The sequence below is a fragment of the Drosophila mauritiana genome, chromosome X (genome assembly GCF_004382145.1).
Source record: "Drosophila mauritiana strain mau12 chromosome X, ASM438214v1, whole genome shotgun sequence".
NCBI lineage: Eukaryota > Metazoa > Arthropoda > Insecta > Diptera > Drosophilidae > Drosophila > Drosophila mauritiana.
In genome coordinates, this window is record NC_046672.1 from 20984897 (window position 1) to 21000714 (window position 15818).

A 15818-nucleotide genomic window follows, 5' to 3' on the forward strand; every position below is an offset into this window, starting at 1 on the left:
TAAAGTGGCATTGAATTAGTATCTGACCCACTAAACTTAAAAATTGTAAAAGAACTTAAAATTGTTGATGTCTAAAATGATGTTATTCCAAAGGATTAAGTTGTAGCACTTTTTAATTCAACTTTGTTAATAATTATTTACACTTATTGGTAAATTGTGGAATAATTGTGCAAAGCGATTTATTGTCTGTTTATGGCAATAGCCACCTAATAGTCGTTTGAACTAAACTTTACTTAATAGAGTATATGTGTTTAAACAATAAATAAATAAGATTAGTATGTAAGTGCGCCCTAGTGCAAAGTCTATCTTTAAAATTATCCCCACGAGGACGTAAATTTGTCTCAAACTTCAATTCTACTTACCAACTCGAGGATCAACATTTTGGCCCATCTTCAGACCAACCAATCACAATTAAAACGCGCATGAGCTGGCTTTCAATTCTTACGTATATTATCTTGTTCAAATTCAATATCAGTTACTTTTCTATTTACAAATGAACTCCGAATTGGGATCTGTTGTTTGCTGGGGGATTCTACGCGCACGGTATCTCAAATTACATGTGACTGTTCTCTCATTTATCGAGTATATAGGTTTGTATATATGTATTGTATTTGTATATCGTCATTAATAGTTTCGTATAATATGCTTATATATTTCAATATTGTTTCAGTTAATTTCGTTGAAAGTTCTCCATTTGATTACATTGCCGAAGGACGAAAAAAAAGACTGTTTTAAAGGGAGACTCCAAAGTCGATCTCCACATGGAATGCTAGGCTAATTCAGCCGTTGCAGCTTAGCCATAATAGTTGCCTGGTGCCTGGGTGGGATAGCCCTTGGCTCCTCCGTCGGAGGAGGAGGCTCCGCCGCCCCTGGACGAGGGATTCTCACTGAAGAGGCCGCCAAAGTTTTTCGAGCTGAAGATGTCGCCCAGTCCTCCAGAACCTCCGCCTCCTTGCTGAGCACCTCTGTTGGAATTTCCACCGCTGAGCAGACTCCCCAGGAAGCTGCTGGCACCACCGCCGCCAGCGCCTGCATTGCCACCACCGCCGGATAGAACGGATCCCAAGAGACCGCCAAGGATGTTACTGCCACCGGATCCGCCGCCACCGCCGCCTCCTGCTGCCGGTCCTCCGCCATAGCCACCGCTCGGCTGGTAGCCGCCAGCAGGCTGGCCACCACCGGGTCCTCCGGCTCCGCCGCCCTGCAGTTGCTTGGCTATCTGGCCTGCAATGATACCGGACACCGCTTGACTCACCGCCGGATTCGAGAAGAAATTGGAGAAGAAGCCGCCCTCCTTGTCCTTGGGTTTCTGGGCACCACCACCACCATTGTTTTCGTAGCCTGGGGCGGGTGGCGTGTAGCCCGGTCTGGGTTGGTATCCGCCAGGAGCTTGAGGTTGATAGCCTCCAGAGGATGGTGGCTGGTAGCCGCCGTTGTAGGGATTGTAGCCGCCGTATCCACCGTTGCCGCCACCACCGCCATATGGATTGTAGGGCGCCGCACCACCGCCTCCGCCGCCGTTGGAGTTGGGTAGGCTAGGGTACAGGGAGTGGCCGCCAGCCGAGAAACCACCACCATATCCGCCGCTTCCACCACCGCCCGCAGCACCACCGTTCGCACCCGCTTCCGGCAACGGGGCACTCGGGGCATTCGGGGCATTCGGGGCGTATGCGTTATGGCCCACCTCTGGGTCTGTCGGCAAAGCAGTGCGCAAGCAGTTGGTTAGCCACAAAAGCAGGGTTTCGAATCGAATGGAAAGCATAAGGGGGAGATAAGATAAAATACAAAAACGTAAACAACACAAATTAGGCGGGTGAATAAACAAACGAAAATATTAAAACAGTCAATGGTCGGGTTGCAATAAATGGACTTAGCCTACGCGATTGATTAATTACCACACCGCTTTAAGTCTACACAACTTTGAGTTTCTGTCCGCCCAAACTTAGTCTAGTTAAGTCTTCGCTTCAGTGTTATATATTAAATATATCCATATCCGACTTCGCACACACGTGCTTACGTGTATTTAATGCTATGTACAACTCTTTAGTTTGTGGTTTTGATTAGTAAATACTCGAATACTTATTGTTTGCTCCTCCAATTCCTCGCCGTGTATGAGTCAATGTGGGCAGTACTGTCGTGGGTAATGGTAGTGGTATTGGTATTGGTATTGGTATTGGTATTGGTAGTAGTGGTAGTGGTAGCGGGTAGTATCTTATATCGATAAAATGATTTCGGTTTGGTTAATACTGGTCGTACTGTTTACATGGTTCCGGTTCAGAGATTGCAAATGAAGTCAGCATTAGTTGGTGTCCCAAATCAAGTGTGTGCAAATACAAATACAAACGGACGGAGTAAATATGCTCGACATGAGTGTTTTTTATCCGGAATTTACAGCGACAAAATCGGTTTGTTTCGTTTTCTTGGGAAGCTTTGAATCTCTGGGACCTCGTTTGCCTAACTCGGAGTGTTTGAAATGCTTAACAATTTGTTGTTTGTCTCTGTGATTTCTATTTTGTTTAGTGTTGGAAAATTGCTTCTTGGCTTTCGATTTTGTATATGTATTTGTATTTGTATTTCTGGCAGTTAGTTGGTAATGTAAATGCCTTTCTGCGACAGTTTTTGATTTCTTTTGATTCACTTTGGGAGTCTGCAGCACTTAGAGCCTAGTTTTCGTTTTTAGTTTTAAGTTTTCACTTTAGATTAGTTTTGAACACCTTAGGCTAGCTTAATTCTTGTTCGTTTGTTTTTTAAAATGCCATTTAACTTGCTTTAGTGATTATTTATTCGTATTCGTAATCGTATAAAAAAAAACAATCGGTTCTTGTTTTCACGCAGGGCACTTGGTGCTCTGCCATCGAGTGTAGCTCATTATGCATTTTGATTGACATGCGTATCTTGTATCTACAACACTATCCGTCTAAGTATCTGTATCTGTATTTCTGACTGCAGCAGCAGTGGCAGTGGCATCATCGAAAGCCCTGGATCCGCCAGTGTCTGGCCGCAAATTCGTAGCATCAACAAAAATGAAATTAACATCAAAGTTGCCCAAATCATCACGTGTATGTGTGTGTCCGTGTGTATGTTCGCCCTGTGTGTGGCGGTCAGGCTTGCCACGCCCCCCTGACCAGAGGCTGGCTGGCTAAGCCTGAAATTAAATTCCAATTTAATTGAGCTGCAAAAAAGAGCGGCTCGCAGGGGCAGGCAGTTCCCCTTGACTGATAGCCTAAAATTCACACACACACACACATATATACTCGTACACACACACGAGCACACTCTTCTACACAATATTAAATTGAAATTACGTATTCGCAGTGTGAGCCAGACAGCAAAGGCTGCCGAGCAAAATGCCAAAATACGTAGAACGAGTGTGGCAAAGGCTTACAGCTTATAGTGTAATTAAAATACAACCTTTGAATTGTAGTGAATTGTACGAGAAGTTAGCATCAAGCGAAGCTTCAAAAGATGCCCAGCAAAAATGTATTTTCTTATCAGACAAATATAGATACTAATTCATGATCTACAAAATCATTTATAAAACGGCTTATGTTTCGGACTTGTCAAATCAAAACAATAATTAAGTATCCAGTAAGCTACAGTCCTTGAAATTACGTATACGCAGCGTGGGCTAAAGAGCAAAGCAGAACTACAATTGTTCCAAATATGTCAAAAAAGTATCTGCAAAGTTAAAGGCTTTATAAGTAAATCATCGACCAACTGTAATCTCGTACAATTTTTAAATGCCAATCTTACTGCTGCTGCTTCTGCTTTTACATTTTTCTTAAGCCTAAGCCAAAACAAAAAGTCAAACAAATATCAAGAAATATGGATAATAAAAAAATAAAAAATAATAAGTAAGGCATAACCTTCGTGTGAGATCCCATTTTTACTGCTTTTTTAGTTTGAAAATAACTCGTTTACTGCTTTAATATTGCTTAAATCGATGCGAAACTTACTTCATAAAACTAGTATTTTTCGCAAATCTCAGAATGACAGCACCAGACATGTCTTAGAAAGAGTTGATAAGAGTTCGGTGAATTGGAAGTGATCCTTTGTTAGTAGAACAGTTCAGTGAAAATGGGCTCATTCCAAAGGTTATCCCTAGCATATGGGATGGTTGTTTAATTTCCGGGGGTCTTCGGGAGTGGTGTTCTGTGGCTTTGTGCCGCTATTCTGCTGCTACCGCCCCAGCCTATTACGTGTGCGGCAGGAGGGCCAGGACGAGCCCCAAGATCAGGGCGGGCATCCCCAGTCCGCCCAGACTGCCGGCTGCCGAGGGATGCGCCTGGGTGCGCCGGTTGTAGGGGTTCTGTTGGTTCTGGTTCTGGTACTGCGGCGGCGGCTTGTTGTACATATTCGCGTTGGAGTGCTGGCTCTGGTAGCCCTGATAGCCCTGGTAGTTGCTGCCGTAGGGCGCCAGGCCGCCGCCGCCGCCGCCGAGGATGCCCAACGTCGAGCTGGGCAGTCCGACGCCGCCGCCGACGCCGCCATTGCCGCCGCCTCCAACGCCGCCGGGCGGACCGCCAGTCCCGGTCGGCCCGCCACCGCCATAGAATGGCAGCTGGCCAAAGATGAAGGGCGGATTGTACGGGTTCACCGGCTGCAGGCCGTGCATGGGGTAGCCGGGGTTGAGGACGCTGCCTGGATGATTGGGTTGAGGGAACTGCTGGAACGGAGGCGCCGACGTGGGCGAGTTGTACGGGAAGATGGGCATGTTCGGTATGACGGGCATGTGGTGCTTGGCCCCGAAAACGTAGTGCGGATCTATCACGCCCGTCGAGGAGGCGCCTGCCGCCCCCGCGTTGCCGCCCTTGTCGCGATCGTTTCCGTTTCCGGCGTTACCATTTCCGTTTCCGTGGCCGTGGCCATGAGCGCCATCACCACCGCTATCGCCGCCACCCTGCTGATGGTTGTACGTGTAGGTGTTAAGCGTGGGGTTCGATGAGGCGGGTGCAAAGATGTTGTTCTCGGGTCCCTGGCCCAGACTCGATCCTGTTAGTGGTTAGTGGCAGTCGATGGCACGCGGGGAGAAGAGAGCGGGTTTTCTTGTTAGCGCTAGTTTTGGGTATGATCCCAATCCCGCCCAGCCTGCCTCTTCTTAGCCCCCTCTCCGGACAGCACAGAGAAAATATTCTATATAAATGTTAATCTATCAGGCAACAGTCAAACTTCCTTATAAACTTGATTCTATTATATTAATTCAAGATCTCGTAATTGATGTTAATTTCAAGACATGGACATTAAGAAATTGGGTTTGCTATTAAAATTATTTTCGTTTCAGCTGCTAGAATGTGTAAGCTTAAAATAAAAAGGAATTACTTGGTTGTAAAGCTTTTTAGTGCTAATAAAGTTGAATTTAATTTGAGATATATGTTATGCGTAGCTTCACAAAATGGGAGTTTTACTGTCACTTGAGTGTGGAAATAGACGTTGCATGGTGCCTTTTTTCTCTCTGTACTGTTGCTTCCTAAAGCATGCAGAAGTGATCGGCGGAGAGGGGGCGTGGCGGGGGCGGGTGGGTGGTTAGCGGTCGAGTATTTGCAAGCCTTGAGCGAATGAGGCGATGAATGAGCGAGCGAGCGAGTGATTGATTGGTTGGTTGATTGAGAGTCGAATTGAGTGTTAGATTGATTGAGTCAGCGGAAGCGCTCAGTGTGTTGGTGTGGGTGTTAGATCGCCATACAACATATTACATTCAGGTATATAGCATAGATATATATAAATGGAAATGATCACACAACTTAACAAATACTTGGGGCCAAACAAAAAAAAAAACAAAATAAGTTCGATAATTTGGAATAACGCTTATAGCCTTGCAGAGTTTCGAGGCTAAGAAAGAGTATGTGAAAACGTAATTATTGGGCAATAGGCCAATAACGACTTATTGTTTTTTATATTGCAGAAAATATTATTTCTTGAATTGCATTCTCGTCTCTGTGAGGCTATTGTAATCTTCGGCGCCCGAAGTCAGCTCTTGTGCCCCCAGAAATTTGTTGAAATCAACCCGAAATAACTTGTTTTGGGGAACCAAAAAGATGTAGCCGCCAATCGCCGGTCGCCAAACCTCGAAGTTCGAATTACGAAACACGATGCCAATCGCCTGGACAACTCCCCCAGGGAAGCGCACAATGAGTAATCAAGTGGGGGGTTCCAAGCTAAATACCTGACGGATTGGCCGAGGGGGCTGCCAAGTTGGGGCTGCTGTTCGAGGCGGTTGATCCTCCGCCGGAGCGCCGTTTGCAGGTGGGATAGTTGCCGCAATCCTTGCCGTCACGCTGGTTGTAGCTGCACGAGTCGCTGGTGATGACGCACTCCTCGGTGGGCAGGCAGCCAATGTCCCCGCATCCACGGCCGTACTCTTCGCCCGCGGGAAATTCGATTAGGTTCAAGGATTACGGATTACGATTTACGGGTTACGGATTACGGATTTCGGATTTCGGGTTGCGGATTGCGGGTTTCAGTGTGTGTTTTGTGGATCACAGTGGGTGGGTCAAAATCATACGGAAAAAAAGAAAATCAAATTATAAGCCTGCTCAAAATCGGGGATACCACATCTGGCTTCAGTATGTCAATGATGGAGGGGCAAGGGTTGATGAAGGCATGAAAGGTTCACCACCGATCCAACGGATCGGTGCTCATTTCAGGAGTACTGATTACACAACACAACAAATGGCCGTGGGTGGTGGCTTTCCGGGACAGTAGTGGGTGGTACGGTGTCCACGAAAGCCAACCCCCACCCGGAATATTACGTATACGTACTGGAGTAGGCGTCCACGGTGTAGCCGCAGCTGGCGAGGACCGCCAGAGTCAGCAAAGGCAGTGCCAGCATCCTGTTGCTCGCTATCGGTGTCACGCCCTTGGATCAAAACTTGCTGCAAAGTACAAGATGGAAAAATACTTTTTTCAGTTGGCCAACTTTCGCACTAGAGTTAAAACAAGTTTTGAAGGCAGTTTGCTCACAAAAAACACGCATATGCCCGAAGTAACCAATCAAAAGTGCATCACAAGCATGCAATGCCAGTTGGTATTATGTTTTGATTTCTGTACCCTCTATATTATAACCATAAATTTATTGTATATTTATTTACATTTTGAAAACGGCAAACGTGTATTTAAATCAGGTAATCTTAACCGAAGTAAATTTTATTTATCGTGCTAGCATAAAGCTTGTCTTTCTCCTTGCTCCACTTGGTTATTAAATAATTCCACGTACCACGCAAGCCTTACACTTGCGAAACGCACTGTGGCTAGACAGCTGAGACAGCCGCTCCTGATTATTATTTATATGCTGCAGCACAGCCAGGGGGCTGTACCCTTTTGGCAAGCCAAGTTTATTTATCACATTGACAGCTGGCTCAAGTTCATTGCGGTCCCGATGCGTCACAGGGAGAAATGGGAAAGTTTGGGCAAAGAAATGGCCAAATGCAGATGGAGAGCGACCAAATGGCGTCGCATTTGTTTGGCAGAAAAAATGGATACTCGAGTTCCCACATGCAATCAAACCAGCTGCTCTGTTTCCAATCGAAATCCCCGCGGCAAGATTCGAAAATCGCACAAACAAGAAAAAAGTTGGTAGGATATTAACAAAAAATGAGAAAATATACAAATATATATATACAGCTAAATATTTTCCTCTCAAGCGCGGCAGCTTAGCTATTTGTTCATCGTTTCAAAATATTAAAAATCATTAAACTGCCCAGCGTTCTGAGGAAAATTCCCAAGAAAGCGGGAAATTCCAAGTTTCGTTCGCCGTTTCTGAACTCTTCAAGGGCCTTGAAAACCGTCAACTCATTCCAGTCAGCCCACCTGGAGCAGACACTCCATCACCATCACCATCACCATCACAGTCTCCCGTGGCTCTTAATCAATTGCCCTCCAGCGAGTAGAAAAAAAATGGGGAGGTCTCGAATATTTTCCGCGTTGCAATATCAAACAATTTCAAGAACTTTTTCATCATTTTCCCTTCTTGGCCGTCGTCCACTCGCAACATTTCCATATTCAAATTTTACAAATGACTCGGCTACTTATTCGGGGGACACGACCAGAAAATGTTCCTCAGCCGTGGAGAAAATGAATTTAGGATTCGTTCGTCTTTATTAATTTGGAATTCCGCTGAAAGATCTGCGTTCTTCGGCATGAAATGGAAATTCTTCGGGAATTACCAAATGAAAAATGAAGATGCATAAATTTCTCTATATGTTGCTGTTTCCCATTTTGCAAAGTGAAAAATAAAATAGTCATGAAAAGGAGTAGGCTGCCATAATAAAATGTCGCACTCAGACACTTCACTATCAAGCGATTTATGTCGCTTTATTTATTTATTTAATTTACTGAAGCAGATTTTGAAAAGAGCTCTTTAAATTACAATATTTAAGCACTCTTTTTCGTTTATATAAGCAATTAAAACAATTGAAAAGTTAATTTACCATACTGTTATATACTATATATATATATATACTATATATATACTATATATGTTATATACTACACTATTATACTGTAAATTTAATTTCAATAACATGAGTAGATGAGAAGTTTTCCAGCACATAGGGTAGCCTAAGAGCACCACTTCGGTGCTTTAAAACGCTTTCGTCTTTCTTGCCCGCAACTCGGCTCGTGTACTGTCCGGCTGGCTGGCCGTTTGTCCGTCCGTATGTCCGCCTGTCCGTCTGTCCGCTTGTCCGTCCGGCTGTCCCCGTACATTTGTCTGTGCGGGCCACGTCCCGGTCGACGGAAGCCAAAAGTGGAAATGCATGATAAATGACACAAGGTTTGCCTCTCTTTTTTCCCACTGTTATTTTTTGCCTCTTTTTTTGCCGCAGCAGCAACAGAAGATGTGGGGGGGGGGGGGGGGGGGAGTGGTGGCGTGGGCGGTCCTTGTACAACAACATGAAGAACGAGAGCGGCAACAACAATTTTCATTTCAAGACACAACACACAAATACAAAACATGGATTCTAGGACATCGAGAAAGTGAGCAAAAAGGGGGCTCGCGGCACGAAAATTGTGAAACGATGACGTCGTAAATGTTTTGTTGCAACATTTTTCTGTTGTAAGCGAAAGAAACCAACTAAAAAAATCGAAAAACAAAGCCAAAAAGGAGCAACAAAGACAGTTAGATACGGCGTGCAGAACTCGAGAAAAATGAAGTAAAAACAGCAGAGCAAACTGTCCGCGAAACGGAAGCGCAAATAAAACAACTGCAAGGGGTGCCCAGCCAAGCGGTCAGTGGCGTCGGAAGGGACCTGTGTATGTGCGGGGCGGGGGTTTCGGGGTCCGGATGGAGTCCACAGAAAGGGGGGCTTAAACCGCAGGACGCCCCAGTGAGGCAGGCAGGCATGGAAAGTGGTGACTAAAACAAAAACAGCAAGCGTAATATTGAACAAACATATTTTTTTAAAGTTGCCTTAGGGAAATGGTACATCAAAAGTAATTGCCAACTTGATTTGTGATAATAATGTATATAATACATAATATAATAATATATAATAACAATGTATAATAATATTCCCTTCATTGTATGGCGAACTTAACTTTACTAATACTTTTGGAGCCAAGAGAAAACGTTTTCAAAATTAATCCTTTCTGGAATCTCCCAGTATTTAAATGAATCTTAGTGAGGTACTTAGAAGTAAAGCTGCTACTTCATAAATAAGGTATTAAGTGTTAATTGGAATACTGCAAGTGCACGCCGCTTAAACTATTAAGTTTTCGCCTGGCATTTTTGCAGCAAACTCAACTACGGCAGTGCGGCCAAGTGAAGCTATATATCCGGAACCCGCCCATCTGACCCACCGACAACAGGAAGGAGAACAAGCCACACCAACGAGCACCGCCCGAGGGAAAGCGGAAAAGCGGCGAGGAGATGCGGGCGAGAGGGGCGGGCGGGCGGCTGAAAGTCGGGAAAAACAGCAGCAGCGCCGCTTCAACGCTTGGGTTCGCAAGGCATAAACCGAAAATTCACACTTGGTTACTTCCTTCATGACTTTGGATATTATTGTGGTTTATGTTAGTGCTGTCACTTGCCCGCCGGCCAGCCACGCCCCCCCAACGCCGCCTCCTTAACCCTCCGACGGCCTCGTGATGTATGACTCCATGAAATGCGATATATTCATGTTAAATTATTTTTTTTTTTTTTTGCTACAAAAAAACGAGGAACAGAAAAGTCGAGCAGACGAGGACCCGGAGAAGGCGACATCAGAGAGCGAGAGTCGCTGAACAAGTTTAAAACAACCAAAGTGCAAAGTTTGGCGCCAGTTTTAAATTGCAATTGCAATTGAACAAACAATTAAAACTTTTAAATATTGTGACAGCATTTTCACAGTTAATTGCACAGGCGAACGAGCAGCTGCTGCCTCCGCCGGTTCACCAGTTCGCCAGTCTGCCAGCTTGCCAGTTCGCCAGTCTGCCAGCTTGGCAACCCCACAGCTCATTCACTCATTCCCTCATTCATTAGTTCCAATTTATTTCAAAAACTTCTCCCACTGCCCGGGAAAGTCCACAGTTTGGCCAAAAGGCCAAAAGCCTGTCAAAATAGGTGCAAAAAAGCGCTGCTCTCTTTTTATCTGCAGTTCTTGCAGCGGCCAACTGACAAACTGACAACCATTTGTCATTAGCCAGGGGGCGTTGGGGCTAGGGGGCGTGGTCGCGCATGCGACACTACACTGCAACAAACACTGAATGTCGAACTAATATTTTACAATATTTAATTTCAAGTACTTGAACAACTTCAAGACTGTAGAAAATGTATTACAAATGCTTAATAGGCAGTGAAATATTGGCTATATGTAAGAGAATAGAAGAATTTTAATTTTAGAAATTGTTTAATTATTTACGGTCGCACATTTTCTCTGAGTGCAGCTCTAAACACAACGATCTGTCCAGTGAGAGCAACTTTAATTACGAAACGTCGCGGGCTGATTTTTCAAATTTATTTCGGTTCGCCTGGCGAATTTCTGGCTTATTAAATTCCGTCAGCTAAATACAAAAAAGTGGAAACGCGCAAAAAAAAATCGAGAAATAGGATGGCGAAAATCGTCAAAAAGGTAGCCCATTCCGTCCCGTTCACGGCAAAAAATGTCAATTTGTGGCCAGAACAGGCTCGGGGCCAGCAGCGTATCACAAAAAGGCAGGCAACGCAAATACAAAAAAAAAAAGAAAAGAGATAATGCTATCCGACTATCAGATACCCTTTACTCAGCTAGTGTGAATGCGATATTTCATAATTTTTCTGGGATATTGATAGATGTTGGGGATTAAAGTGAGAAACAAATTAATGCATGTCGATAGAAATTCACAAGACTAATACAATTATGAAAAAATTTCGAAAAATGGTTTAAAAGTGGGCGCGTGGCAAGCTTCATACGAACAGACAGACAGACGGACTCGGCTTTTGTCCTAATCCAAGAATATATATACTTTATAAAGTCGGAAACGCTTCCTTCTGCCTGTTACATACTTTTCAACGAATCTAGTATACCCTTTTACTCTACGAGAAAAGGGTATAAAAAGGGGAGGAAAGGAGCAAAAAAAACATACCGGAAGAAGGAAAATCTTTGTAAGGCAGTTAATTAAAAACTTCACATAAAGAGCCTAGGGTGGGCGGGTGTAGACGGGAAGGGGCGTGGCATGTGTGCTAGGAAAAGCGGCGACAAAAGAAAAGCTGCCAAAGAGTTTCCGACTGCAGCCATAATTAAAAAAGTCTGCAGCCGAAATTGAAACCCATATTGAGAGCGGTTCAATGGGGCGTATGCGTGATTTGGGCCTCCGGCGCTTACGCATTCAATTAGGTTACAAATTACTAGCCCCCAACAATCGGGTGATGAATGGGTTCGCATTTCTTGGCTCTGGCACTTTTTTATTTCATTTTTATTTCGCAGCGTGAGAGAAGTGGCATGTGGCATGTGGCGCCTTGCCGGACAAAAGTGCACGGCGAGAAATGGGTCATCGATTTGGCACTGACAGAAAACAGTGACTTCTCTGACTGGCCAATTACCAATTATGAATATGAGTAATGATATAAGTATAGTAGTCACGCAACACAATTTTCTTTTCTACTACTACTACTTCATTTTAAAAGTTATTGCCATTTTCTTCAATTTTATTTGGTATTTGTAGAAGGCAGTGCCTTTAGTTATTTTATTTGCGCGTATTTCAGCTTATTTTTATGATATGGAAAACTTGGTGACTGCTGACAATATTTCGAGTATTCGTTTCTCTCGTTTGTGTCAGCAAATTAGCAAAGTACGAGTCCAAGCTGTTTGCAGTATTTTCTCTGTATGTCAGGTGCCATGCCGACACGATGATGATGATTGATTTCGTTAATTTAGTTGAGCAGCTGAGCTCGTGGCGGGCCATGAAAAATGCATGACACTCGGCGATGGAAGGTGTTTGGTTGTGCAGTGAAGCGGTGGTCCAGTGCTGCGGTGGGTGGCCACTAACTGAGTTAATCCGATGGCTGAAAGAGGAGGCAGCAGATGTTCCTCGGACTGCTGTCTCCGCATGGCTGTCCATTGAAAGCTGCTGAAACAGACCACTCGTATGGGTAGTTTTCGGGGCTCAATTGTTAGCGAGCCATTCGCAGACTGAACTATATCAGATTCTGGTGAGGTTAAGGGTTAAAGATTTGTTGCGTGGAATCCTATTCACTTTCAGTTCGCATGCGAATTTAATTGTGGTTTGGTTTAATGTGTGATAGTGGTGCTATTTAGGTTGTAGAACCTTTCCTGAAAGTCTTCTAATTAGACCATTACAATTTTCTTATAATTAGGTCGGCTTCTGACTTAGCATATAGCTGGATAGCAATACTAATGATGATGAGCGTCATTACTTATTTATAACTTGTTCTATATATATACAGCTGAAAATGAATTTTAGCAAGCAAAACTTAACAGGAAATTAACCCTTTAAGTCATGTGGACCGCATTGTGGACTCTTTTGCTACTGCTTCTATGTGGTGTCCAGGGAATACTGGGACAGGACGTAGCCCAAAACCAGAGTGCATCCGCGATAGAGCCGCGAATCGTGGGCGGAATCAGGGCGAAGCTTGGTCAATTTCCGCACCAGATTTCCCTGCGTCTCCGTGGAGAACACTACTGCGGTGGAGTCATAATCTCTGCCAGGCACGTAATCACCGCTGGCCACTGTGTGAAGCACGGGAACGATGTGTGAGTACTATCGAAACCTTTTGGTTCGACACTGCAAGATATATCTGCCATAGAGTTCCGGCAGATCTATGGTCGATCCAAGCGGGCAGTCTGCTCCTCTCGAGCGGCGGAGTGAGGATTCCGGTGGCCGAAGTTATCATGCATCCCAACTATGCCACTGGTGGACACAACGATTTGGCCGTGCTCCGACTACAGAGTCCGCTGACCTTCGACGCCAACATAGCCGCCATCCAGCTGGCCACCGAGGATCCGCCCAACTGCGCCGCCGTGGACATCTCCGGTTGGGGCAACATCGCGGAGAAAGGACCCCTCTCTGACAGCCTGTTGTTCGTGCAGGTGAGGAGTATATCGAGGGGGGCCTGTCGCTGGATGTTCTACTCTCCTTTGCCGGAAACCATGATTTGCCTGCTGCATCCCAAGAATATCGGCGCCTGTTATGGGGACTCCGGCGGACCGGCCACCTACGGAGGGAAAGTGGTCGGGCTGGCCAGCTTGCTTCTCGGTGGTGGCTGTGGAAGAGCGGCTCCTGATGGCTACCTTAGGATATCCAAGGTTAGGGCCTGGATCGCGGAGAAGGCGGGATTGTAGAGATGCACACGTGAATATACTCGTATGTGTACTCTAAATACTTAACAATCATGAACATTTAAAAAAAATATGAAAATTTAAACTTTTAATGGAAATGGAAAATTAGCAATTTCGTTAATTCTGTATAAAAATCGATTGGTATTGAGAAAATGCACATCACCAATAATTATCTTGTTGGCAAAGTACTTGAAAATTGAGGCCCGTCAAAATTTGACAATACTATAAATCGAGCCAATGACTTCGGGTCTCTTGGAACCACTTTTGGGTGCTTAGACTTCCATGACTTTTCGCAAACAAACCATGGCTGATTGCCGGCCCAAAAGAGTTGTCGCGCGACATAATGAATCGGGGGGCCGAAAGTTTTGGGGCCAGCGGCTCACGACATCCATCGGATTGGATTGCCACGCCAACTATCCGCGCTTTATTTTTCGATCAACTTGAGGAAACTTTGGAGGACTCTTCAGTCGCTCGCGCTCCATCGACTGGCAATGAGTGGGCTTCGGATTCGATTGGGGAAACTATCAAGTGGGCGGGGCAGCTCTCAGTGTTCAGTCTTGTAGCTCGCTCGCTTAATCCTCGAGTGCCCGAGGGGCCACACTGGATATGAAATGGCAGTGGGTGTGGCGGTGAAGCTGGGGCGGAAATGAATGTTATTTATTTATGTCGCTGCAACGTGGTTGTTGGCCCTGTTATTTGTTGTACTTATTAGCAGTACATAAGGATAACTATCAGCCGGCGGCGGGTGCACTTTTACCCGGCAAAGTTTCCCTGGTAATAAAGTTTGCCCCAGCTCCAGCTCCAGCTCCAGCTTCAGAGTCAGCTTCAGTCATGTAAATTTCCCTTTTAGCAATAAAATGCACAGTAACTGGATCCGCTTCTCTGTTTTGTAATCATTTCATTTCTTAGTCAAAGCAGTCAAGACGGAAGTTATTATTTGCTAGGCAACTGCATAACTGCTAAAAGTACAGACACGCAAAAAAAACGCAAAACGCAGAAAAGGAATGGCGAGGACCAAAGGCAAAGGACGTGCCGAAGGACGAGGAATGAAAACAATTTCTGAGCCGGCGACGCGTTGTAAACGAAGGCAGCAAACAAAGTTTAAATTGCAGTTGGGCGAGAGTTTTAAATTATGTGACCAGCTCTCCTGGAGCGGCATCTTCAGCATTCTTTTCCCGGCTAATTGCTGTCTCTGGAAAGTGCCCTCACCCACCCCTGTCCACATCCCAGCACTCGAGGCGCTTCAGCAGCCGCATTGCGTATACGCCGCGTGCATCGATGAAGTGCCGGTTGTGAAGTGTTTGGCTGGCTGGTGAAGCGGCCAAATCCGGTGAGTAGCAGAGTCGCCTGGCCTGTGCTAAATGGAAAATCCATAAGCCCAAAGAGCCCACTGGGCTGAGACAGATGAGCTGGAAATGGAGCTCCAGTTGTCGTCCTCCGATGGAGTAACTCCTCGAGGCTCGGCACTCGAAAACGGCACACTGTCGCAAAAAGAAAATCCCAGATTCTAGGCATAGAAGAGTAGGCCAAAGGAAGGAATCTATTTAACCAATTATCAGTACGTTGTACTTCCCCTCAAATAGTTACTTTTAAATGTTTAAGTTTAAGTTAAGTTCTAGAGGAATTCTCAACTGCGCTATATTACGTTTAATATTTTGTCAGACTGCAACAAAAGGAAGTCTTGAGCCCGTCTCCTTGACCGATGAGCTACGCAAGTCCTGTGACTTTTCAAATGTTTTCTGATCGATTTGCCAACTTTCGAACGTTTTTTCCCTGAGTGCCCGCCCCTCCCTGCCGGTTATCCTGGCTATACTGGTTATCCGGACTGTGGTGTTTTCTGGGGGTGTGTTTATTGAACACTGAACCCGGGGATCTCCGGATCCTTTTACCCGGCCAACAAGTTGCCGCTGTAATCCACTTAAGTCGTTGCCATAGCTGCCAATGCTGCCGATGTTGCTGCCTTTGCTGTTGCTGTTGTGCATCGACATTCCAGATGCTGGTCCGCCGACTCTTTTGTGCTCCGGAAGGGCGGTGAAAGGGGCGTGGCATTGCGATTTGCATAATGCC

The 15818-nt window shown here is 45.3% G+C and overlaps 2 protein-coding genes across 4 annotated transcripts in view; one reads left to right on the plus strand and one right to left on the minus strand.

The window, feature by feature from the left end:
* Positions 1-427: 427 nt before the first annotated feature.
* LOC117147932 (uncharacterized transmembrane protein DDB_G0289901) overlaps positions 428-15818 on the minus strand; it is a 74216-nt gene continuing 58825 nt past the window's right edge. The window contains exons 2-4 of one of the 3 annotated variants that reach the window (XM_033315075.1): positions 6760-6875; positions 6164-6358; positions 428-1692 (exon numbers count right to left, since the gene is read on the minus strand). In XM_033315075.1, coding sequence (XP_033170966.1) covers positions 794-1692; positions 6164-6358; positions 6760-6829 — 1164 coding nt within the window. In that variant the 5' untranslated portion in view covers positions 6830-6875 and the 3' untranslated portion in view covers positions 428-793. Of the gene's footprint in view, positions 1693-2764; positions 4993-6163; positions 6359-6759; positions 6876-15818 lie in introns of those variants that run through there. The other 2 variants (XM_033315077.1, XM_033315076.1) reach the window with 2 other exon arrangements.
* On the plus strand, positions 12898-13848 carry LOC117147934 (serine protease SP24D). Its single transcript, XM_033315079.1, has 2 exons — positions 12898-13166; positions 13220-13848. The coding sequence occupies exons 1-2, from the start codon at positions 12913-12915 to the stop codon at positions 13752-13754; spliced, it is 789 nt and encodes a 262-aa protein (XP_033170970.1). The 5' UTR covers positions 12898-12912; the 3' UTR covers positions 13755-13848.

What these genes read in the sequence shown, in the direction of transcription:
- LOC117147934 (XM_033315079.1), top strand. Translation starts at nt 12,913, where the DNA reads ATGTGGACCGCATTGTGGACTCTTTTGCTACTGCTTCTATGTGGTGTC. An exon ending in GTGAAGCACGGGAACGATGT is followed by an intron (nt 13,167 to 13,219) that starts GTGAGTACTATC and finishes TATCTGCCATAG; the next exon opens with AGTTCCGGCAGATCTATGGT.